General features: G+C 36.1%; 5 protein-coding genes across 7 annotated transcripts; 3 read left to right on the forward strand and 2 right to left on the reverse strand.

Moving 5' to 3' along the window:
- The first annotated feature begins 6582 nt into the window (after positions 1 to 6582).
- LOC148175513 (transmembrane protein 164) lies at positions 6583 to 9861 on the forward strand. Its single transcript, XM_088037410.1, has 6 exons — positions 6583 to 6798; positions 6845 to 7164; positions 7211 to 7327; positions 8279 to 8357; positions 8408 to 8508; positions 8660 to 9861. Exons 2-6 carry the CDS (start codon positions 6850 to 6852, stop codon positions 8906 to 8908), a joined length of 861 nt encoding a protein of 286 aa, XP_087893536.1. The 5' UTR covers positions 6583 to 6798; positions 6845 to 6849; the 3' UTR covers positions 8909 to 9861.
- A 2342-nt stretch (positions 9862 to 12203) lies between these two features.
- On the reverse strand, positions 12204 to 14923 carry Fsn (F-box synaptic protein). Of its 2 annotated transcripts, XR_015770180.1 has the most exons (4): positions 14295 to 14923; positions 14158 to 14244; positions 13938 to 14112; positions 12204 to 13887 (listed from the first exon to the last, which is right to left on the reverse strand). XR_015770180.1 is itself a non-coding variant. In XM_088037253.1 (3 exons), exons 1-3 carry the CDS (start codon positions 14878 to 14880, stop codon positions 14018 to 14020), a joined length of 768 nt encoding a protein of 255 aa, XP_087893379.1. In that variant the 5' UTR covers positions 14881 to 14923; the 3' UTR covers positions 12205 to 14017. The 2 variants fall into 2 exon arrangements, 1 of the variants encoding a protein (XP_087893379.1); XM_088037253.1 differs by having other exon boundaries at positions 12205 to 14112.
- A 335-nt stretch (positions 14924 to 15258) lies between these two features.
- Positions 15259 to 18942, forward strand: Dp (transcription factor Dp). 2 transcript variants are annotated; one of them, XM_088036159.1, is made up of 10 exons: positions 15259 to 16053; positions 16244 to 16365; positions 17002 to 17074; positions 17123 to 17193; positions 17240 to 17415; positions 17470 to 17626; positions 17672 to 18030; positions 18076 to 18158; positions 18209 to 18292; positions 18340 to 18942. In XM_088036159.1, the coding sequence occupies exons 1-10, from the start codon at positions 16005 to 16007 to the stop codon at positions 18552 to 18554; spliced, it is 1389 nt and encodes a 462-aa protein (XP_087892285.1). In that variant the 5' UTR covers positions 15259 to 16004; the 3' UTR covers positions 18555 to 18942. The 2 variants fall into 2 exon arrangements, with proteins under 2 accessions (XP_087892285.1, XP_087892284.1); XM_088036158.1 differs by having other exon boundaries at positions 15260 to 16053; positions 17461 to 17626.
- Positions 18943 to 18996: 54 nt separating this feature from the next.
- Positions 18997 to 19502, reverse strand: LOC148175516 (COP9 signalosome complex subunit 9). The gene is made up of 3 exons (XM_088036160.1): positions 19334 to 19502; positions 19213 to 19285; positions 18997 to 19166 (listed from the first exon to the last, which is right to left on the reverse strand). The coding sequence occupies exons 1-3, from the start codon at positions 19400 to 19402 to the stop codon at positions 19129 to 19131; spliced, it is 180 nt and encodes a 59-aa protein (XP_087892286.1). The 5' UTR covers positions 19403 to 19502; the 3' UTR covers positions 18997 to 19128.
- Positions 19503 to 19719: 217 nt separating this feature from the next.
- Uba5 (Ubiquitin-like activating enzyme 5) lies at positions 19720 to 21134 on the forward strand. The gene is made up of 4 exons (XM_088035517.1): positions 19720 to 19934; positions 19980 to 20312; positions 20361 to 20547; positions 20595 to 21134. The coding sequence occupies exons 1-4, from the start codon at positions 19804 to 19806 to the stop codon at positions 21099 to 21101; spliced, it is 1158 nt and encodes a 385-aa protein (XP_087891643.1). The 5' UTR covers positions 19720 to 19803; the 3' UTR covers positions 21102 to 21134.
- The last annotated feature ends 7 nt before the right edge of the window (positions 21135 to 21141 follow it).

Raw genomic sequence — 21141 nt, forward strand, 5'->3', positions numbered from 1 at the left:
ATTATTCTCTTCATATTTTGTCAATACACTGTATTTTATAACACATCTAACAAAATAAATTTTAGATGAAGAACCACAGGTCCTATTCAAATCATTAAAAAAAAATCCAAGAATAGTCAATCTATAAGGATCTCTAGGACAACAAAAGTGGACAATTTGAACAAGAGGTTTTCACGTTTTCAAAATCTGAAATTTTTAGTTCCCAGACTTAATTAATTAATTCTTAGATTTAAAAATTTCCGCAATCTTAAATTTGCACTTTTCCACACCCATTTATAAGGTAGTATTTGGAAATGCCAAAAAACTAAACATTTTACCAAAAATCTGATAAGAGCTTCAATTCTTTTATTTTATTTTATTTTCCTGTACATCAAAAAATAATTTGTAAAATTCCAGAAATTTCCGGGACCGGTATCTCCGAAACTAAGACTAATTGAAACATGAGATTTGCACCATCGTTTTTCTTGTGTTAAGAATTCGGTTTTTTCTAGACTTCGAAAATTTCATTTTTTTTATTTTACGACTATTAATGGAAAACATTGAGGTTTTTTGCATAGTGATCAAATAACCGGACTTTTTTTGTTAAAAAATCGTATGAACAATAGTAAATAAAAAAACTCAATATAGCATAGTTTATTGTGAAAAACAAAAATAAATGAAATTCTTAATAAAGCAACAAAATAATAAGCAAATACAAGAAAAACAAAAATAAATAAAAACCTTAAGTAATAAACAAAATAATAAGTAATATCCATTCACAAAACATAAAAATTACTATGGTTGGCGATAAAAAATAACCCTAAACAGAACAGTTGGTGAGATTGGTAACCAAATGGACATTTGACAATTATAATGCAAAATTTCAAAATGAAATCTTTAATTTCGACTCATTCGGCAAGAAAGCGTAAGAAATAGATAATTTCAGCATTGGGAAGTTTCAACAAGACACTAAGAAGTTCTCTAAGGTAAACTAAAATTAAACAAACTGAACTGACATTGACAACAAACTTCAAAGTACAATCCTATGAAATGATGATTAAAAAGTACACTCTGATTTTACAGAAATCAAAAGTAACTTGATTTTTATGTTTTGTGAATGGATATTAAATAAATTATAAAAAAACAAATTCAAGATTAATAAGAAAAACAAAATTCTAAAATATAACTCCCTTAAATTAAATTCCAGTCTTCTTTATAAATATCACCAAAATCAAGAGTGTAAACTAAAATACATACATCGAAACCGCAATTATCTATTTTTAATGATACATCGAAAATAAAAATATATGTATTAAAAATCGATGTTTTTTTGGCAAAATCGATATTAATAAAAAATCGATGTAAAAGTCCCAGATTTAATTTCGGCCAAAACTCTTTCGTCGTCAATGTCACTTAGGTGACTTGTAAACGAAGCTTTACGAAAAGTTAACCTTATTTTTTACTCATTCATAACTACTGTCAACGTTGTCATCATGCATTTTAAACTAATGCTGTCATACTTTTTGATATGCTTAGTAGATAATCGTTCTGTTATTTGCCCTAGAAACAATCTCTCACAGGTAAGAAGATTTTTCTTTCCTTTGGCAAGAGAGCAGATGAAAAATCTAATGTCAAACTGTCATTTTAAAGCTAGAATTTTTTTAAACTGACAGAAATGACAACCAAAGACTTTTGGCCGGAATAGTACCACTTTTTTTTACGATTTTTATTTTTAAGAATGTTGAACGATTCTAAAATCCGTTTTTTTTTAAACACCAACACCGCAATCTTCTCTTTGATTACAACCGGCAACGTGGCCTAGGGAGATTGTTGTTGAGAAAAAAAATGTCAAATTTGTGACATTTCTGAAAATTACGCAGTGTTTCCGTTAAAAACGTTTCTTTTACAGTCTGGTAAATTGCAAATCAAAGGATTAAATAGTGAAAAGACTCGACACAGCCTAAAAAGACGATTTGAGTAATTAAATTGTCAATTAGGCAACTAACCCATTTGATTTTATCACTAAAAAGTCACCATCGACGACGTTGCCGGTTGTAAAGTGGTAGGAGAGTGCGGTGTTGGTGGTTTTTAAAAAAAAAACAGACTTTATAGTATATCCGGTGAGAGATTGAGAGATTTTGACAGTTGACATATAGGTTGGCAGCAAATTATGCTACAAAAAAACACAAAAAAACACTAAATTCCTACGCAAACTGGGACAGTGGGCTTATTTTGCTATTTTAATTTTCGCGCGTAAATTTAGTGACTTTTCTTCATTCAATCTCTCACTGTACAAACTATACTTACAGTAATTATTGGAAATTTTAACAAATTACAAAATAAAAAGTCACATTATGTAAGACAGCAAAATTGCAAAATGTTACTTCGATTCTATTACTTTGGACGATCAAAAAAAAAATTTTGTGTACAACACGTTCTGAAAGTCGCTTTTTTTCACTCGTTTGCTGCGCTCTCGTTATTAAAGAGCGTAAGTTATTCAGAATGTAAGTTTTAATAGAATTATCTCTAAACGAAGAAAATTAAATATCGACAAAATGGCGGATGCGCCGGGCTACCGCAGGACTTAAATTTGCCATTTGTTTATTCATTGTAAACGAAACCTATCAAACAGCAATAAAAATTGGTAAAGTTTTCTGTACTTTATTAAACGAGGTTGTTATTTAGTAGTTACATGCAGTTCTGCCAACAAGGCCCTCGGTAACACCCTGATCGAAACATATTGCCCCACTTTAACATGATAGAAACGTAGTTGTTTGGGAATAAACTGTAGCAATAAATAGCAAGCGATTAGTTCAGGTCTGTAAAATTTTTGAAATATTTGGAACCGACATTAAGTTAACAAGTGGATACTAATAGATCAAAAGCTACTACCAACAATGGTAAACAAGACAAATGGGGTACTTCGGTAAATCCCAATCGTACCAACCACTAGCAGTAAACAAACGTGCTGTCATGTAACTACACTCAATTGATTTCCGTTGTGGCTGGCATGCTGTAACAGGACACTATATATCCAACATCAATCAAACCGGTGATCCCAATCTCGTTGACAACCGGACGCTGCATACAACCATCTCTCGTGAGCAATGGTCTCGTAAAAAACGGAATAAATTCGGGCAGGACGCGTTATTGTAATCACAAGTTATCGGAAATTACAGCGTTTGCACAAGGAGGGATTAAAGCAAATTCTGTTTTAATTAATCGATTGGTAATCTCATTAAAAGGCGGAAATTTCATACATCCATAAACCAAACACAGGCACTGGCAATTAGCCGCTCTTAACACTAACCTGTGGCTAATTATCGTTACGCTGACAATGCCAGTTTGTTTTTATTACAAGCCATTTGTTAACCTACCTTCTAAAAATCGCAAAAGAAACACCAAAAGACTCGTGCTTTGCCTAGAAAACAGGAAATACAAAAGTAGCAGGATATACAGCACTTCACTCGCAGGACGCAACAAGAATTCACTGTGCTGTTTCCTGCTTTGGTTTAGTCGGCTCCCCACTTGGAAAAACTATTTTGTTCATTTCCTGCTTCAAGTACCTAACTGGGATACTGACTTTTAAGATATTTATCTTTGTCCTGCTAACTTCCACCGAACTTAAATATTCTCCGCTCCAAGCAAAAAAAACACGTAGAAATGTGTCAGATATCCTTCTGCAAATTGTTGTAGCAGTTCCTGCTTCATATTCGGGCAATGCAGCAAGTTGCAAACAGAAGATACGTCTAGCATTAATTGTGTAAATAATCGTGCACTCTGACTTGAGCTGGAGTTTACTTAGACAAGAGCAATTACTTAGAATTACGATTCGATCCACCCCTTAATACATAACAACCACCTATAAATTCCTTCCTAGCTAGTAAAACTAACAAACTTTTAAAAACTTAATCTAAACTTTTCCTACAATGGCACTTTATGTGAAATGTTTAAATTGTCGGCATTCAACTCACCTATGAGCAATTTTATTAACGTTTAATTAATTAACAACCCGAGTAAATTAGTCTATTTGAGCACTTATAAAACGTCTGACGCTAACCAGATTACTCCCATTAATTTTAAGATTCTTAACATTGAGAATTATCTACTTATCTTTGCCGCCCTTTCAACGTTATCATTGCGAATGTTTTAACAATATAGCGGAGGGTTTTAAAGGAAGTCTTTATTATTATTACGCTAAACAGATTCGCGAAAAATCTTCCTGCCTCCGAATAATTACAGAATTCCGAGAAAATAAACAGATTGAGGACTTGGACAAGTGTCTTATAATTTAATTAATTCGAAAAACTTTTAAAATTCCAGTGATTAATTCAACCAAAAATTCCTAATTAATTCCAGCACTTTAGATAAAATTTAGCATGTAACAAAACTCCTAACTTCGCGGCCCTCCATATTAACCCTGTTGATTCACGTTTATGCACATCTCCAGAGATTTGTCCACTCCTGCTTTCCAGCGATAAAAGTTCTAAGTTCATTTATGCTGTTTTTGTCTGCTGGTGGTAGATGTTCGTTCCCTCAGGACACCGCACTTCTGTTCCCATTTTGTTTAGTCGTAAAACCATAAAAGGAACCGAAATCTGAGTTTGCACAAAAATTAATACATGCGGAAAAAGAACGAAAGTCAGGCCCCAACCCGCTTTTCTCTGTATAATTGCAAATAGAGGACGCTCTCTAAATTGTTTCTTTTTGTAGTTGACAAATGAAATGGCGAGCATTTGGGATAAAGTCGCACAAAGGACGAGTGTAAATGGAGATAAGGACGAAGAGGCGAAATGAGAGACTTGGGTGTTGCGAAAAAACTTGATAAAAGGTCAGATATTGATGTTGGGAAAAACTGTTTTATTCGCGACAGAGTTTAAATGAAAACGTGAAAGGCTTTGAGAGTGACGTATTTGTATTTTAATTTTAAATTGCGAATACGTGGATAGAAAATGTGGGAAAGTGCCGCCATCCGGGGGCGGGCGCACTCACAGCGGCAGCGGTCTGAAGGAGTTTGGTTTCGGGCGAACGCCAGAGGTGGCGTGTGGAAAAAAAGATTTCTTTGTCTACTCCTCCAGGTTTGTGTTTTTTATCTCACACTGTATAGTAATCAGAGATCGTACATGAATTTAACACTGAATTTTGGACGGTTTAAGAAATTTTTTTTCAAGAAAACCACCACATTTTAATTATTTTGATTTTATTTCGATTTAAAAGAACATTAGCTGGATTTAGATGTAAGTTATAATAGTTATTTGTGTACCCAGGAAAAAAAATGTTTCTTTTTTGGCCGAGCCTTTATTTAATGGCGAAAGAAGAAAGAAGGCGAGGAAAAATGGCACTTTTTGGCCGTGATACACACAAGATTTTTTAGGCGACATCATTAAATTTACAAATTAATTAATTTTTATTTATGATTTATTGATTTAATCATTTATCCAAAATGCACTAATAAAGTGATCTTTATTCACTCATTTGCGATAAATAAAGTATTCTATTCCTCTCTAGACACAATAAAGAAAATTATACTGCATTTCCATGACAACAGGCATAGCTTTCCAAATGGTAAAAATTTGTCTCTGCTGTCACTTCTGTCAATTTTTTTTAATGCCTTAGTTGCAACCAACAAAGGCTTTGGATAAAATCTAGTATTATATTCGTGTAAGGGCAAATTATTCACTCCAAAAATCTTATTCTCTCGATCTACGATCTCGAAATTAACTGATTTTTGTGGTGAATAATTTATTACACTCTTATATAATAAATATCTATTATAACAACTCAATAATTGTAAAGTCTAACTCATTGCTACCAGTTCATTCTCATGTGTAAATTTTCGAAAATTGTTGGGTGTAAATCAGGCTTTCAAATTCTTTAGGGAGAAAATTAGGGGAAAATTGACGGTGGCGATTTTTGAGGTTAACACGTTGTCAAAGTCGAGTGTATTAATCAATGATTAACTAAATTTTGTTGTAAAAGAAAGGTTTCAATGGAGATTTAACAATTTTTGGCGTTCTTGCGTAAGACGATTAGTTTCTACGCATGCCACAGTTGCGTCAAAGCCAAACGCTTTCGCTGTCAACTGTTACGAATAAAAATCGCTAGGCGCTGCTGCCAACTTAACTTTTTAATGGGTGGCCTGATAGTAATGAGTCCTGGTATAAATATTTATGAATCCTTCAGAAAAGTTCATATTTTCTTTATTTACATTTGCAGTTTTGGCATGTATAACTTCACAATTTGTATAAATTGGGTTTGATGTGCTTTTTGATGCTGTTGCAGCAGCACTGCTAGTTCATTTTCAATAATTCAACACCTCTTTGTTGCCCTTAACAGCAGTTTGTCGATTTGATTTTACCCAAATAATTATAAAATTGAGGGTAATGTCGGTATCTTGATATAATATGCAAAACTATGGATAGATGGCGCCACCATAGATCGGCCAAAAAGACTTACTTTTAGGCCGCTTTTGAGGCCTAAAAATTCCATTTTCAGATTAAGTCGCTTAAAAAAACAGGCCGCCCTTCGTGCCGAAATCTGCGGTCGCGGCGTTGAGCGTACTTTTCCCTGAAAATTGGAGGTGGCGCTCCGCTGAAAGCTCAGGAAAAGCTTCGAGCTCGATAGCGCATAGCCAGTGTAGCTTTACGTCGTCTCGGCAATGCGTGCTTTCAAGTTTAATCAATCCGACTGCATTCTGACAATTCATCTGTGAACGTCAGGATGTTAGCAAGACTTAACCTGACGTGGGGCTTACAGCAAAAAGCCCACATTCGCCCATTTTAGCAAAGGCATGGACTGAAGAAAAATATGGAAAACAAGGTAAAATAAATAAAGAAAAAAACAAATTGGCGGTAACTGCTCGTAGGTAAAATGATGGAGTGGGCATACAGCGGAGTAAACAAAACCGTGCCCCGAAATGCAGGTCCGGAATGCGCCGAATTCATGAACCCCATATGGCGACGCATCGAAACAGTTTTTGTCCTCGCATTCGCTGTGACTTTGTTGAAATGGAGTCATTCTAAAATTACCCTACCAACGGTTGTGTATGTCCGCAGGGACCGAAGAGGTCGTAGAGCCCTTCTGGTGATGATGTCATTGATATGGGGGATGGAAATAGGCTATAAGTTCTCATCGCGTACTGTGATATATTTGTTAAACCCCTGTCACGTAACAACGGCTATACAGGTGAAAAACTCTTGACGGAGAAATGATAAAAACGCTTCTTTTGCAGATTTATTTATTAGCGGCTTCCCCCAGCAAAATCGTTACGGCAGTATTTCGAGTACATTTAAATCTCTTGAATGGACCACTGTTGGCATTTTTGTTTCCAGAAACAGACACTAGAATAGTGAGTATACCAGGGTCAAATCGATACAGTTAAATGACGCTAAATGTCACTGTTAATCACAGTTTAGCCTGGAACAAGCAAATTTCCATATTCGCCGGATTTACAATTTATCCATTAGATCGAATTCCCGATGGGATTCTTCCGCTTTTAACTGTATTAAATTTAAAAATGTTTAGGGATTGAGGTAATCGCGAGTCGAGGAAATTGCCATCGTAAAAACCTGTTACATCAAAGCGAATTATGACAGTGATTAATGCCAGATTGATGGATATCTCTTGCCTAATCTATTCTTCGGCCAACTTTTATTAGACTGGTAAACAATTATTTCGGCATTTGTGGGAAAAAACAGTGATGATAAATAAAATAGAAAAATGGTGGATGCGCCGGGTTTATTAAAATATTTTTTTTAAATTAAAATTAGCAGCTCCCGAAATGATTTACGACTCATAGAAACACCATAAAAAAATCACGAGCTCGTCAATATTTTATTACACTGACGCACGTTGTGGCAAAGAAAAAGTTCGGCCAGTGCAAATCGATAGTGATTTCCGTGATAATTTCGATTGTATTCACCTAAAACTGTCCATAAACAATTTTACGATCAATCTTATGTATAATTCCGAGTCCACGTTGATTTAATAATGCGACTTAAAACGTGTGCACTCATTTTATTGATTTTAGATTTGTGTAAAAAATTTTACATTTAACCTACATAGAAATTGATTTCCCATTTTTCTAATTAGTGAAACGGCTCGTAAAAACGTGCAAGAGACGGGAAAAATTGTGTGTAATTTATTAGCTGCTTTGTGATGTGAATGAAAACAATTTCATGCAAATCGGTGTAACAGGTAAATGAATGGCATTCGCCAAGTTTCAAGATTGGGCCGAATTGTTTCCAATTTGTAATGGAATGCTAACGATCGAAACGCTCATTGTCTCGTTCTTTTGCAGTTGCCATTAGAATCTGCGATATATTGGATACAACATGGAATGATGTTTGTCGTGCCTTATTACCTGCTTAGATTAGGAGGTAAAAGTGTCTTATAAGGTTTCACTTTAACTTACAATCGATTTTCTCAGGGGTTTACAATGTTGAGAAGTTTTCCGACGTCAGTTGGAATGTTTTCAGCTACAGCATTAATGTTATTTATCATTTCGCATTTTTACAAACGATTGCAATTGTACGTATAGTCTGACTTTAGTAAATGGCATGCACACGCAAAAAACGTGATAAATTACACAAAAAAAAATTCTGATTATAATCAATTCGCATCTCCATCTTGCATGTGAAACGCCACTTCGTCGAATTCTTAATTTTTTTTAACTTTTTAGCCAACTGAAGTGAATTTGAACCACATGTTATGTCCGGCCATATTGGATCCTTTCGAAGGTCAACTGTATAGAATATTTGCAGTAGTGCATCAAGCGATACTCTGTCCAGTACTGAACAAATTGTTTTGCCTAATTGCGAATTTCTTCTTAACGAAATTTTGGATGACTAAAGTCAAATCCACGCTCTACTACGAAGTCATGGATGGATCAACAGACACCAGAAATCATGAACATCTTCACCAAACTTGAGAAGAAACGACAACGTACTACCTGCAGTTGGAAACTAGTTTAAGAGTATATCAGTATCAACTTTTTAACTTTATAAGGAGTATTTTTTATTAGGCGCTAGAGGACACACTTTAGTGTATTTTTTATGAAGTTAGACCTAAAAGTGTGTAGTTTTTTTGATCAAAGACAGTTTGAGTAGTTTAATTAGCGGCTTTCGGTCTAGAATCAAGCGTCCAATATACACATAAAAAACATCAGAACAGTTTTTCGAAATTTGTTGAATATATCTACCTTTGCTCTAACAATAAGACATACGTACACGTAATAGGTAAGTTAATTAGAGTAGTAACTTTGAGTGAGTAATATTAGAGTTTGCCTTCAAGCTGTGAAAATACTAAAGTGCCATATATCACCTCCAAATTTCCTCTTCTGGTCCAACTTTTTGTTCAAAAATTACACCATAAGTAGCTAGAAATACGAACACGTTCAGTGTGGCAAGCGTGGATTTCCGATGCTTAAAATACGGCACTTTAGTACCAACGAAAACGATCACATTGACCGTGTTTGCCGCTTCAACATAACTATAGTCTGATTCAATATCAGTTGTTTGTACAGTAAAATTCTTTACGAGGTGCTTCGTACGAGGACATCCTCAGTGTACATACAGTTCTCATATGGAGCATCTTCTCTATATTAAACACGTTATTTATAGAGGTGTTCTAATTGACACCCAAAGCATATTTTGTAAAACCGCTCACAAAATTTAAGCTGCTTCTATTGGTTAGGGCTTAACTAAAGTTCCTTTTGTTTGGGTGCGTAATAAGACACGTCTACCAACCTAAAAGTGGACGTGGAGGCGAATCGAGATCTGAATCTGGGATACTTTTGTGACGTACCCGGTACACTTTTAAAACAAAACTGTAATTTTAAATATTAAATCTAGTCAATAACTCACAATAAAATATCGTTACCAACTCGTTGTTTTATTGGATAAATAATAGTATATTATTATATGAGCAATTATGGTAGTCATTATTCACGAGGATGACTTTTTCTACGACCAAGTAGTAAAATTAAATTTTTACAAATGAACATTTTAATTTGAACTCTGTTTATTTCTGGACATTTATTGTAAAATTCGAACAGTTTGCAATACTTATAGATGGTGTAAAAGAGTCACTACACTCCCGTCAAAGATAATGGGTTAAAAAAGAAAATTGTTTACAAGTTTTTGACAAACTACAAATTAACAAAAACACAAAAATGAAAAAAAAATTAGAACAAAATAGCAATTAAAATTCACACTTTGAAAAATATGGCGAAACGCACTCGATAACACACAGCACCTTGGTAATCCCGAAGTCGTACCAAGAATGAATGCCTCCCAAGTCCCAACTCCCAACTCACAAGTCCACCAACTTGTTAACACAAAAATTCCTGCTGTCGTTGTGGCGCGAAAAGTTTGAAATTTGAATTTGAAGACACTACAATCTCCTAAATGATTGTCCATTATACAATTCAGGGTTAGGAAGATCCAAAAATGTGGCAATTTGCCTCCCAATCGAAACAAACTTGTTAATTCCAATTCTTTGAATTGTGCAACGGACCATTTTGATAATTGAGAAAAAAAGAACGGCATGCAACATCAGGAGGGCGTAGGGCAATGTATTTCTTGATTATTTCATAAAAATCACCTGGGATTGTAAATTTGCGAACTATCTTATTTTTTGTGTTCGGTAGGGTCATTAATATTGCAGACGTTAAATCCTGAATATCCTGAATATTTATTTCTTTCATCTCATTGCACCGGCAGGCACCCATGACACCCATAATTAATGCCATCCAAGTAAAAAAAAACATTAGTAACATTTTTAGACACGCAAGTTTTACAAACTTGTATAGTATATCCGGTGAGAGCATTGACTTTACTTTAACTAAATAACCTAGATGGTGCAAAGTACCCGCCATGATGTTCCTACTCACCAGCCATATTGAAAATAGTGGATTTAAATTTTTAGGCAACCCGCAATTTTCAAGTGTAATGTTTTACTCTAAGTTTAAATAAACCACCGAAAAAAGTCTAAAGAAACATGCAAAATTTGATAAATTATGACTAAAGTTGTATACCAAACGACCAAAATTATAAACAAGAGCTTTAATTAATAACTAGGTTTTATTTAACCATTTTAAAAATTTTCAAAATTGATCCTACAATTTTAAACTATTTTTATACATTAAAATTATACATTATACATTATAAAAACTACAGACCATTTAGTATTTACACTCATTATCATTGGATTACGATAAAATGGAACTAGTTTATCAAAAATCACTGAAAATTCTACAACAAAGAAAAGAAAACAGACTACCATTGACTTCTTACAAATAAATTATTATTTAACTCATTATTTAATCAATAACGACGCTTGTCAGCTTATTTTAATGCCATCGTTGAATAAACATCTTAGAAAAGTTATAACATTTTTTTTACCTTTTAAAATGTAAAACAGATTTTGCAATATAGGCAACATTTGATACGCCGGTGTATCAGATTTATATCATTGCATACACAAATATTTCCAAGATGGCCCATGCTAGGAACACGGATTTTACCCCCACCACTAGCTTTTCACCGTCTAGGTATATTATAACATGTCATTGGGTGAGAGATTGGGAGATTTCGACAGTTGACATATAGGCTGGCAGCAAATTATGCTACAAAATACACTAAAAACACTAAATTCCTACGCGAAATGGGTTGACAATGACAGGGTTGTCAGTAACTGGGGTTATTTTGTTATTTTAAATTTCGCGCGTATGGTACACTTTTCATTGCGTAGATTTAGTGACTTTTCTGTCATTCAAACTCTCACTGTACGAACTATAGTCTCATAAAGTTTCACCGATTTAGGTGGCAGTAAAGCGGCCGTTGTTGCTTTTGCTGCTTTAGTTATCTCTGGAGGAGTAGAATTTTCCAAATCACTATCATCACTATCCATTTTTTAATATAAAACCCTCTGTAATTCACTGCAATTATTAGATTTAGAACGTGAAATTGTAAACAGGATCAGAACACGAGAATCAACAACTGTCACCATGGTAACGCTGCTTCTTTTCTGTGATAGGTTAGCATAAGCGCGGACAATTTGAAATAATGCAAATTGTCATAGCAACCACCCAAGGGTTTTTTATTGGTTCAGTGCACTAGTGAATTATAAAAATCACCACCTATGGATTCATTATTCACATGCTTCAAATATAGGTAACATTATTAATCGAAAAAGTTGAAATAATGGAAAAAAACACTAACATTTTCTCTTTATATTTAAAAACAATTTTGTATTATACAAACCATGAATACCTACTAGACTTGCACATATCTTGTAATAAAATGGTAACTACTAAAAACAAACAAAACCATAGAAAATAAAAACAAATGTGTTGTAATCAACATTACAACGCATAAAAGCGTATCCCGCCACAAAAATACTTCCCCCATTGGAGCATTACAACCTTTTTAAGCCCGGAGGTCCTCTAGGAACATTGAATAAAAGACTTCAATGTTTCAGGGACCACAATTTGCCCCACACCTCATTAACAACTGAAAATCAAAATAAAGTTTGCCTCATCGACCTGTAAATGTGGTGCAACTGATTTAAATTTAGAGATTCGAAAATATCGAACGCCAGTTGTGGGAACACAATCGATATGCATGATTTTACATTGTTTGGCACAATAAACGAGTTTTGTGCATCTTTGGAAAGTCTCCACATCCAACGAACCATATCTTGGTCGAGATACGCGTTGTCAGAATTGCGTTAGTTATAATAAAATGACTAGAATTAATTTTTAATACTATTAAATATTGATTACTTTTAAAAAATGTAAAGGTACATACATACATATTTACAGGTACAACCTAAAAACACAGTTAACAAAGTAAACTATACCTAAAACAAGGTTTGGTACAAATCGGAGATTACAATTACTCGTAAAAAAATAAATTTAAAACGTGCCAAAATTAATTTCAGTCGTCACTAAATTACTTTAAGCAGGACGAATATGCTTATATTTCGTGGTTACAACGTTACGCAGCTAAAAAAGCAATTCAAATAATATCAAAACTGAAACGAGAGTCTTATGGTTACAAGGCAAAAATTAAAACGTGGTAAATATGCCCGAATATCACAGAAAAGAATATTGTGGAGAAAATAATTTTGCCAAATTCACAAGGCAACGATGGCTTAGTAAAATAACTTTGAAGACTACATTGGAGGTAAGTAAACAAATGTAGTCTCGTAAGTAAATTTAATCACATGTCACGAATTTAAATGGTCTTCATTACAAGTGGTACGGAAATGTTGTGTTATTGCCGCGTTGTAGAAGCAGGTTGGAACTTCTAAGGCACGAGATATTTAGAACTGTCTATAAAGTGTTCCAGAGGTCTATGGACGGACAACAGAAAAAAAAAGAAAGTGGAGTGTACCGAACCGCGCAATATTCCGTCCAAAGTTACTTGGGACACGCTGTATGTGTATCATTCAAATTTCGCGCGCAAATTGAACCGAATGTCGACTAAAAAGTGAAATTGAAGCGCGAAATTTGAACGAGCATGATGAAGCTTCAGTTGATGCATTTCAGTACCAATCGTAATAAAGACTGTTAAAACAAAATAAAAGCGTTATCTTTTAAAGTATGTTTCACAAATTCCAATGCCAAACTTCCCTCAGCACCTAGTTCTGATTCTGAACACATAATGGAAATAAAACCCTCTTTGATATTAGCAACAAAGGTAAAGAATCAGGTCACGAAATATGGCAAATATAGTGCATTTGATGTAAGTACTAGAACAAAAAACGTACTTAAGCACTGTGAAACACAATTCAATTCCCTTTGGTGGACTTTTAGGTTGTGACAACACATACTTCAAATGCACCACTCTTAGTCTACTTTTATAAAAAGTCTAAATCTACCATTGTTAATTTGTCCTACATGTTCTGGAAGTATGACTGAAGTAAAATGTAAGTATCACATGGGCAAACCTTACTGTCCCTGATGAACCAGCTTGAAACATTCTATCCCTTTTTTTCAGTTATTAATTAGTTAATCTAACTTCCACCCAATGTGTTAGCCATCAAGAGGGGGCCCTAAATAGACCATTGAAACTTCTGTGTTTCCATAGACTGCAGAAACTGTTGGGTACAGTTTCTTATCTGGCAACCCTACAATAGACAATTAGTTAGTTTTCCAGTCTGGCTAAATATTACCTCTGAAAGCAACCCCTAAAAATTCATAGTTCTTTTCAAAAGACAGCGTGTTATCATCACAATCTAAAATAACTCTGATCCTTTCCCCTACCTAAAAAACGAGAATTAGAACAGTGACATTGACCCCCATGGGGTACCTACTTGGTACTTTGGAGCGTTATTAAGTAAAGGATAGTTCCCTTGAGCATCCCCATTATGTAACAAATGATTATCAACCAAATTCCAACCCCAACTTTGATCGTCAGAACCTAAGAGCGCGACATAACCATGACACTGCAAAGGTGCGTCTTTCGTCGCTATGCCTATCACGGCCACTGTGCCTAAAGGTCCTTCCCAAATCACCTCCCAAGCATGTCTCCCATGTCTAAAACCTATTTTTCCTCTTGAAGCATCAGTACTTTGGGCTACAGGATTTCTATGTAGTGTAAACCCGTTAGGCTTAATGTATATATTTCTGGAGCAGTCGTTTGGATTCCACGCATGATAGAAAGCCCGTAATTTCGCCTTGTAGGTAGGAACTGAAGAGAGTAAGTCTGATTTTAGTGCTTCTTCAGCAAGTTTGCGGATGCAGTGCAGCCTCCACACGTCGTTATTTTCGTCATTTAAAAAACTATACCACCGCTTGCACACTAGGGAACAGTTCCTCAAGTCATGGAGAGATAAATAAGAAAATATTACTTCCAAGACATTATCGGGCACTGTTGATGCTACAGCGGCATCCATTTTTGAAGACACATCCCGCGTTGCCAAGTTGACGGAAAAGTACCGACAAAAATCCCCGTTTCGCCCAAGGAGCATCAAAACAACAACCCAGGAATCAAAGCTGTTCCGGGTCACATAAAAAGAGCCCCCGCACACACAATCTGCCTCCGTTAAAGCCTAAACTTGAAATTTGGGGACTTTCAAGTAAGGGTTGGGGGGGGGTCTAAAATCTTGATCAATCCAAGAGAAAGTAGGTCTGGTGGCTGGCACTAACGGATCTCTTTTCGCTTTTAAGTGAAAGAGCCCCCCAGTTGCCCGATTTTGCGAAACCTGTGAAAATTTCCGGGAACCGAATACTTTGCCGAAATCTGGCAACAACCCCAACCTTGACAGATGTACTTGACATTTGACATGACAGCCAGGTTCGCCACCCACCAAAGTCACCAACTTTACACTTTCGCTTGGTGTTTTATCCGTGAACTCTTGCCTAGTCAAGCTAAAAACGCGTAAATATTGACGCCTAGGTGAAATTCCGTGCCCTCGCGACGTAACGTTTGCAACCGTAAATTTCCAACTATTCTAACCTCGAAACTCGCGCTGTCACCGTCCTCGTGTCAAAAATCCGTTGTTTGAGGTGGAGGAGCCCCCATTTCTCGCAGTTTTCCTGTCGGTTTTTTCTCCCCCAAAAAGGCGCCAAAATTTTTCGAACCCTCCTGTGGCGGTTTTCTCAACTACCAACAGCGTGTCCCACGTGAAGAGTTTCGACCAATGGCAACAAGGCCTTTGTGCCCGCCGCCAAGCTCGTAGTGGCTTTACCTGCACGAAATAGCTCATCTTCAAAAACACCCCCAAGTGTTGTGTTAGTTACAAACAATTCGCAATTAGTAAAAACACAAAACGCGATAATCGAAGGAACTTCGGGCGTGATTTTAATCGAATTTATCCTGTGCGCGGTTCTCGTATTTTAAATCTAAAATATCGCCTAGTTACAGTCGCCATTTTTGTTGGACTTGGATGAAGTAGTAAACCACAGTAAATTAATTTTAGCCCGGCCAATTTATAGTGTTGCTTCTTCGTGGAAATAATGCTTTAAAATATCCACTCGTGATTGTTTTACCTTGTTTTCGTCGATTATACCCGGAAAAATGACCCAACAAAACAGCACAACCAACTGGGTGATTCAAGGATCAAATGGTAATTTTTTTCGTTTTTACCCCATTTTCCACCAAAAAAACATGACAGGGCGTCAGCCCGAGCCCCCACGAATCCACACCTTCATTATTATCAATCTAAGCACACGACTTGTGGTTATTTCCGCCCATTATCGGCGACCACGTTGGTTGCTAGATTTTCTTGTATTCATTGCGATTTTCTTGATCCACAGGACAACCACAGATGATCAAAGTTGTCCAGCCAAGCGGAAAACCCATTAGTGGGATTGTGACTTCGGTTTCTGGACAACCTGTTAAGATTTTCAAGTCTCCAAACAGCCAGGAAGCTGTCCAGGTAAAAGGGGCACAATTCACGTGGGAAAGTTTCATGGGGATTTTGGAGCACTTTCATGGAACTCTTAGGGGTTTTTTCAGACTTTCGGGTTTATGGGGCAAAACAAGTTGTGTGGGCGTTTAAAGGGCACATCACTGGGACCCTTAAATTTGAAAATAATTGGGGGCAGTAAAATTGAAGCCCTCTTATAGTGAAATTAAGGAAAATAGGCAATAATTTTCAGTTTTTTTGTTGTATTGAAAATGACGCCAATTTTGTTTACTTCCCTTCTTCCTGTTGCCGTCGACTTCCTCTACCCTCGCCCAGATTTAAAATGACCTGAATAATGCATCTAATTAAATTTGTTGATCATCGCCGTGATTACGCAACATCTTATGCAAGTTATTTTCCAATTGAAACCATCTAAATTAAATTTATGCATAAATCGCACATATTTTGATTGAACTTGGCAATCATGTCAGTGTTTGCATTGTAATCGCGTCCCTTGCTTCGATTACTGGGAGATAATTAACGTTCGCTCCAAGCAATGAACTCGGATTTCAATATCCAATTAGAGATAAGAACACAAAACGTAATAAAAGAAATGGGCGGCAAATAGGAAAATCGCACGATTAAATTAATTAAGTTTTTGCTTAGGTGTACGGCACTACGGGCACTTCAACACAAATAATAAGGACAATAGCAACGACTCCAAAATTCGTAACTACAAGTAAGGCTCTGAAAAGTCTGTCTTGTTTTTTTAACCCGACAATTTCAGAAGGAAGTACCTTACAAGTGAGTGGGATTCCCAAAGGTGCGAAAACCATTCGTTTAACTCCCACACAAGTGGTATGTTGGTGCCAGAGCCCGAGTCCGTTTTACCCGTTTTTTTTAGCAAAATATCAAGTTTGTAACGCAAAATAATCAGAAAGTGCAAATCAGCCAGAGTCCAACGACTATTCCAATCGTACAACAAGCTCACACTGTACAGAACCAAAACAAGAACAACTCGCCCCCCATTCTTCAGCGAAAACGAGCCGATCCTATTGAAGTCGACTACGTACAGGACTCGTAAGTCACGCTCTTAATCTTCCTTCATTAACTGTCACTCTCCAGGAAACGCAGCAGAAAATCAGAGAAAGTCGGAAAAGGTCTCCGCCACTTCTCCATGAAGGTCTGCGAGAAAGTCCGGAAAAAAGGTAAAACCACTTATAACGAAGTCGCCGATGAACTGGTAGGAGAATTCACGAGTGCGTCCAGCAATAATTCCCTAGCTGATCAGGTTGGTTCCTATCTTGTGCAACTCCCTCTGACAGTTTTTTAACAGTACGACCAGAAGAATATCAGAAGACGAGTTTACGATGCCTTAAACGTCCTGATGGCCATGAATATCATCTCCAAGGAGAAGAAAGAAATTCGATGGATCGGCTTACCGACTAATTCGCTTCAAGAATGCATGCAATTGGAGAGGGAAAAACTCAAAAAAATCGCGACGATTAAAGAAAAAAAGCGACAATTACAGGAGTTAATTTTAAATCAGATATCTTTTAAAAACTTGGCTCAGAGGAACAGAGAGCTGGAAGAAACAAACGGACCACCAGCTCCGAATTCTTATATTCAGTTGCCTTTTCTTATTGTAAGCACAAACAAAAAGACTGAGATCGACTGTAGCATCTCAAATGACAAGTGAGTGCTCGTTGAGTGTTTCTAGAGTTTCATTGTTGTTTTCAGGAAAGAGTACGTGTTTAAATTCAACGATAAATTCGAGATTAAAGACGACGTGGAGGTGTTGAAGTCGATTGGAATGCTAATGGGTTGGTATCTCTGACAAGCGGTAGCGAACTGGATTTTATACTTGTTTTAGGTTTGGACACCGGAAAGTGCACCCCCGAAAATCTAGAAAAAATTAAGAAAGTCATACCTAAATCTCTCGAAAATTACGTGGATCGTAAGTCTGGGATCTTGTCTCTCTTTGTTCTCATCCCATTTTTTTAGAGCTGGCGTTTGGTACAACAGACGAAGCTGACAACTTGCTGGAGAGCGACACACCTTGTAGCAGCAGCATGTTAACAACGGAAGATTTTGTGGAAGCTACTTTAGATGAAGAGAACTCGCACCAGTCGTCGAGCGATCCTCTTTCTCCAGGAGTCCCCGATTTTAGTGACGAGGAGGCAGATTCAGATATGTCAAGTGATACCGAGTTAAACTAGTGTTTTTTTTCTACCATGTCTCAATGTCTGTCCAGAGGCAGATTCTTTATATTTAGTGATGTATATTTACGGTTAAGTACTAAAATTTACTTGAAGCTTATTTCTATAAAATAGGTGAGTCTATTTTACAAAGTTTTTTTTGTATATTAGTTGGTAACGACTTTTTCACACATTTCAAAATATCTGTATATAGGTATTCTCTATGTAAAATTTTTGCTTTTTTTGCAAATAAATTTGCACCTGTGATAACAAGTGCTTGTAATTTAAATGTGTTTAAAAGGAATGGTCAAATTTTTGTAGTGGACCAATATTTTTTGATTAGAGTATTCCAAAAACAAATTGTAAGAGTTAGATTATTTTCAAGTTGTATTAATTTCTTTTTTAGATTTGTAAATGTTGAAGTTCAGCCATTTTCATTGTATATAAGGTTAAAAACGTGTAATCTTTTTTTATTGTTATTTAATTAAAAATTAAATTTAGTTGTTAACAATTAAAGTCTTAAGTTTTCTTCATTTTACGATGGACTCAAGTTTGTAAAAAATAAATAATTTGAATTTAGCTGAGTTTCTTTCCCTCAATTAAGATCCTCATCATCATAAAGATCTTCAAAATCTAAAACAACCAACTCAACACTTGTAAAGTTAAAAACCTTCTTTACCATTGAAAAAGTCTGCATGGACCGCCTTTTCGTTCGTCGTAAGATCCATTAGCAGCCCGCTGGAGCCCCCAGCCTAAAAAACTCACTTTATGAAAGTATGTACAAGATGAGTTTCACTCACCTCTTCAAGATCCATGTACGGACCTGCACCCTCGGGAAACATTTCATCGGCCACAATAGCAGGTTTCATATTTCTCGGCTTTATTTAAACAATTCAAGATTATTTACTGATGTGTTATAACCTCAAAAGACAACTGTCAACGATGCGTAATAGGCAAAATACCTACTTTCACTCCGGTTTGTAAATTCACTTCATTTTCAAAAAACAAAACAAAAGATAATTAGATAAAACGTAACTTGCTAAAAACATGTTTGCTCTATAGAAAAAAAACACAATTAATTTGTTATTCTTTTGTAATTATTTAAAAAGTGGAAATAGTAGAAATAAGATGCACAACTTTGACATTGTACCTACCCACAGATGGCAAAAGTAGACACGATGCAACTTTGACAGTAGTTAATTTGTGCCGTGCCCCCGTGTGGTTACTCACCATATGTTAGCTGTTTTGAAACAGTATTACTAGCGCTAAAATGGAAAACGTAGACGCCCTCAAAGCCCGAATCGCTGAGCTAGAAAATAAACTTCAATTACTCTCCGGTAAAAATGTTAGAGAAAGAATTGAGACCATGTCTTCAGAAGTGGTCGATTCAAACCCTTACAGGTAAGAGCCCCAGGTGTAAATCTCACTTTTCTTACAATGTTTTAGTCGTTTGATGGCCCTCAAGCGCATGGGAATAGTCGACAACTATGAGAACATCAGAAACTTTACTGTGGCCATCGTTGGCGTTGGAGGAGTAGGAAGTGTGACTGCAGAAATGTTAACAAGATGTGGAATAGGCAGACTTATCCTCTTTGACTACGACAAAGTAGAACTAGCTAATATGAACAGGCTGTTTTTCCAGCCCCACCAGTCAGGCTTGAGTAAAGTAGAAGCTGCTGCTGAGACACTCAGAAACATCAATCCAGATGTTGATATTCTCACTTTTAATTACAACATAACTTCTATAGAAAATTTCGACAATTTTGCCAACATTTTAACGTAAGAAAACATAGTTTTTATGACCGTTTTATCAAAAATTTATTGTAGGAATGATAGTTTAACTAATGGCCCTGTAGATCTGGTCCTGAGTTGTGTAGACAACTTTGAAGCCAGATTCACCATCAATGCGGTCTGTAACGAATTCAATTTGATTTGGTTTGAGTCTGGAGTATCAGAAAACGCCGTTTCCGGCCACGTGCAATTTATAGTACCAGGAGAAACAGCCTGTTTTGCTGTAAGTCTCACTTGTCCTTGTATTCCTTACTCAAGTTGAAATTTCAGTGTGCTCCACCTCTAGTCGTGGCATCAAACATTGACGAGAAAACCTTAAAAAGAGAAGGAGTTTGTGCAGCCAGTCTTCCAACAACCATGGGAATAATAGCAGGTTTCCTTGTTCAAAACGCTCTTAAATATTTGTTAAAATTCGGCACTGTTTCTAATTATCTAGGCTACAGCGCTTTAACCGACTTCTTTCCTAACATGGGTTTAAAACCCAATCCTAATTGTGACGATAGGAATTGTTGTTTGAGACAAAAAGAATTTTTAGCTAAACCTAAAGTGGAAGTTGTTCAAAAAGTGGAGGATGATAAACCTCTGCATGAAGATAACGAATGGGGAATCTCTTTAGTTGATGAAAGTGCGGAGGATGAGAAAGCAGGAGAAAGTGTAGCCTCGGGGGTAAAGCTCGCGTACTCGATACCAGCGAAGGAGGCGGCGGGGGATGCTGATAACTCACAGAGCGACGGAACTAGTTTAGACGAACTAATGGCGCAAATGAAATCTATGTAAATCTAATGGCCGCAACTGAAGTATTTTACGATATTTTTTA

Source organism: Gnatocerus cornutus, chromosome 5 (genome assembly GCF_029298725.1).
Source record: "Gnatocerus cornutus isolate USDA-ARS CGAHR chromosome 5, icGnaCorn1.1, whole genome shotgun sequence".
Lineage (NCBI taxonomy): Eukaryota > Metazoa > Arthropoda > Insecta > Coleoptera > Tenebrionidae > Gnatocerus > Gnatocerus cornutus.

Bases quoted from the DNA above. Each gene is read 5' to 3' on its own strand.
- Dp (XM_088036158.1), top strand. From the start codon at position 16,005: ATGACCCAACAAAACAGCACAACCAACTGGGTGATTCAAGGATCAAAT. The intron at 16,054-16,243 runs GTAATTTTTTTC...CTTGATCCACAG, and splicing joins GGTGATTCAAGGATCAAATG to GACAACCACAGATGATCAAA. The intron at 18,031-18,075 runs GTGAGTGCTCGT...TGTTGTTTTCAG, and splicing joins TGTAGCATCTCAAATGACAA to GAAAGAGTACGTGTTTAAAT.
- LOC148175516 (XM_088036160.1), bottom strand. From the start codon at position 19,402: ATGAAACCTGCTATTGTGGCCGATGAAATGTTTCCCGAGGGTGCAGGT. The intron at 19,286-19,333 runs GTGAGTGAAACT...TGAGTTTTTTAG, and splicing joins CGTACATGGATCTTGAAGAG to GCTGGGGGCTCCAGCGGGCT. The intron at 19,167-19,212 runs GTAAAGAAGGTT...TGGTTGTTTTAG, and splicing joins CCATGCAGACTTTTTCAATG to ATTTTGAAGATCTTTATGAT.
- Fsn (XM_088037253.1), bottom strand. From the start codon at position 14,880: ATGGATGCCGCTGTAGCATCAACAGTGCCCGATAATGTCTTGGAAGTA. The intron at 14,245-14,294 runs GTACCCCATGGG...TTTTTTAGGTAG, and splicing joins CGCTCCAAAGTACCAAGTAG to GGGAAAGGATCAGAGTTATT. The intron at 14,113-14,157 runs GTAATATTTAGC...TGTCTATTGTAG, and splicing joins TTTAGGGGTTGCTTTCAGAG to GGTTGCCAGATAAGAAACTG.
- LOC148175513 (XM_088037410.1), top strand. From the start codon at position 6,850: ATGATGGAGTGGGCATACAGCGGAGTAAACAAAACCGTGCCCCGAAAT. The intron at 8,358-8,407 runs GTAAAAGTGTCT...CGATTTTCTCAG, and splicing joins TTACCTGCTTAGATTAGGAG to GGGTTTACAATGTTGAGAAG. The intron at 8,509-8,659 runs GTACGTATAGTC...TTAACTTTTTAG, and splicing joins TTTTACAAACGATTGCAATT to CCAACTGAAGTGAATTTGAA.
- Uba5 (XM_088035517.1), top strand. From the start codon at position 19,804: ATGGAAAACGTAGACGCCCTCAAAGCCCGAATCGCTGAGCTAGAAAAT. The intron at 19,935-19,979 runs GTAAGAGCCCCA...ACAATGTTTTAG, and splicing joins GTCGATTCAAACCCTTACAG to TCGTTTGATGGCCCTCAAGC. The intron at 20,313-20,360 runs GTAAGAAAACAT...AATTTATTGTAG, and splicing joins AATTTTGCCAACATTTTAAC to GAATGATAGTTTAACTAATG.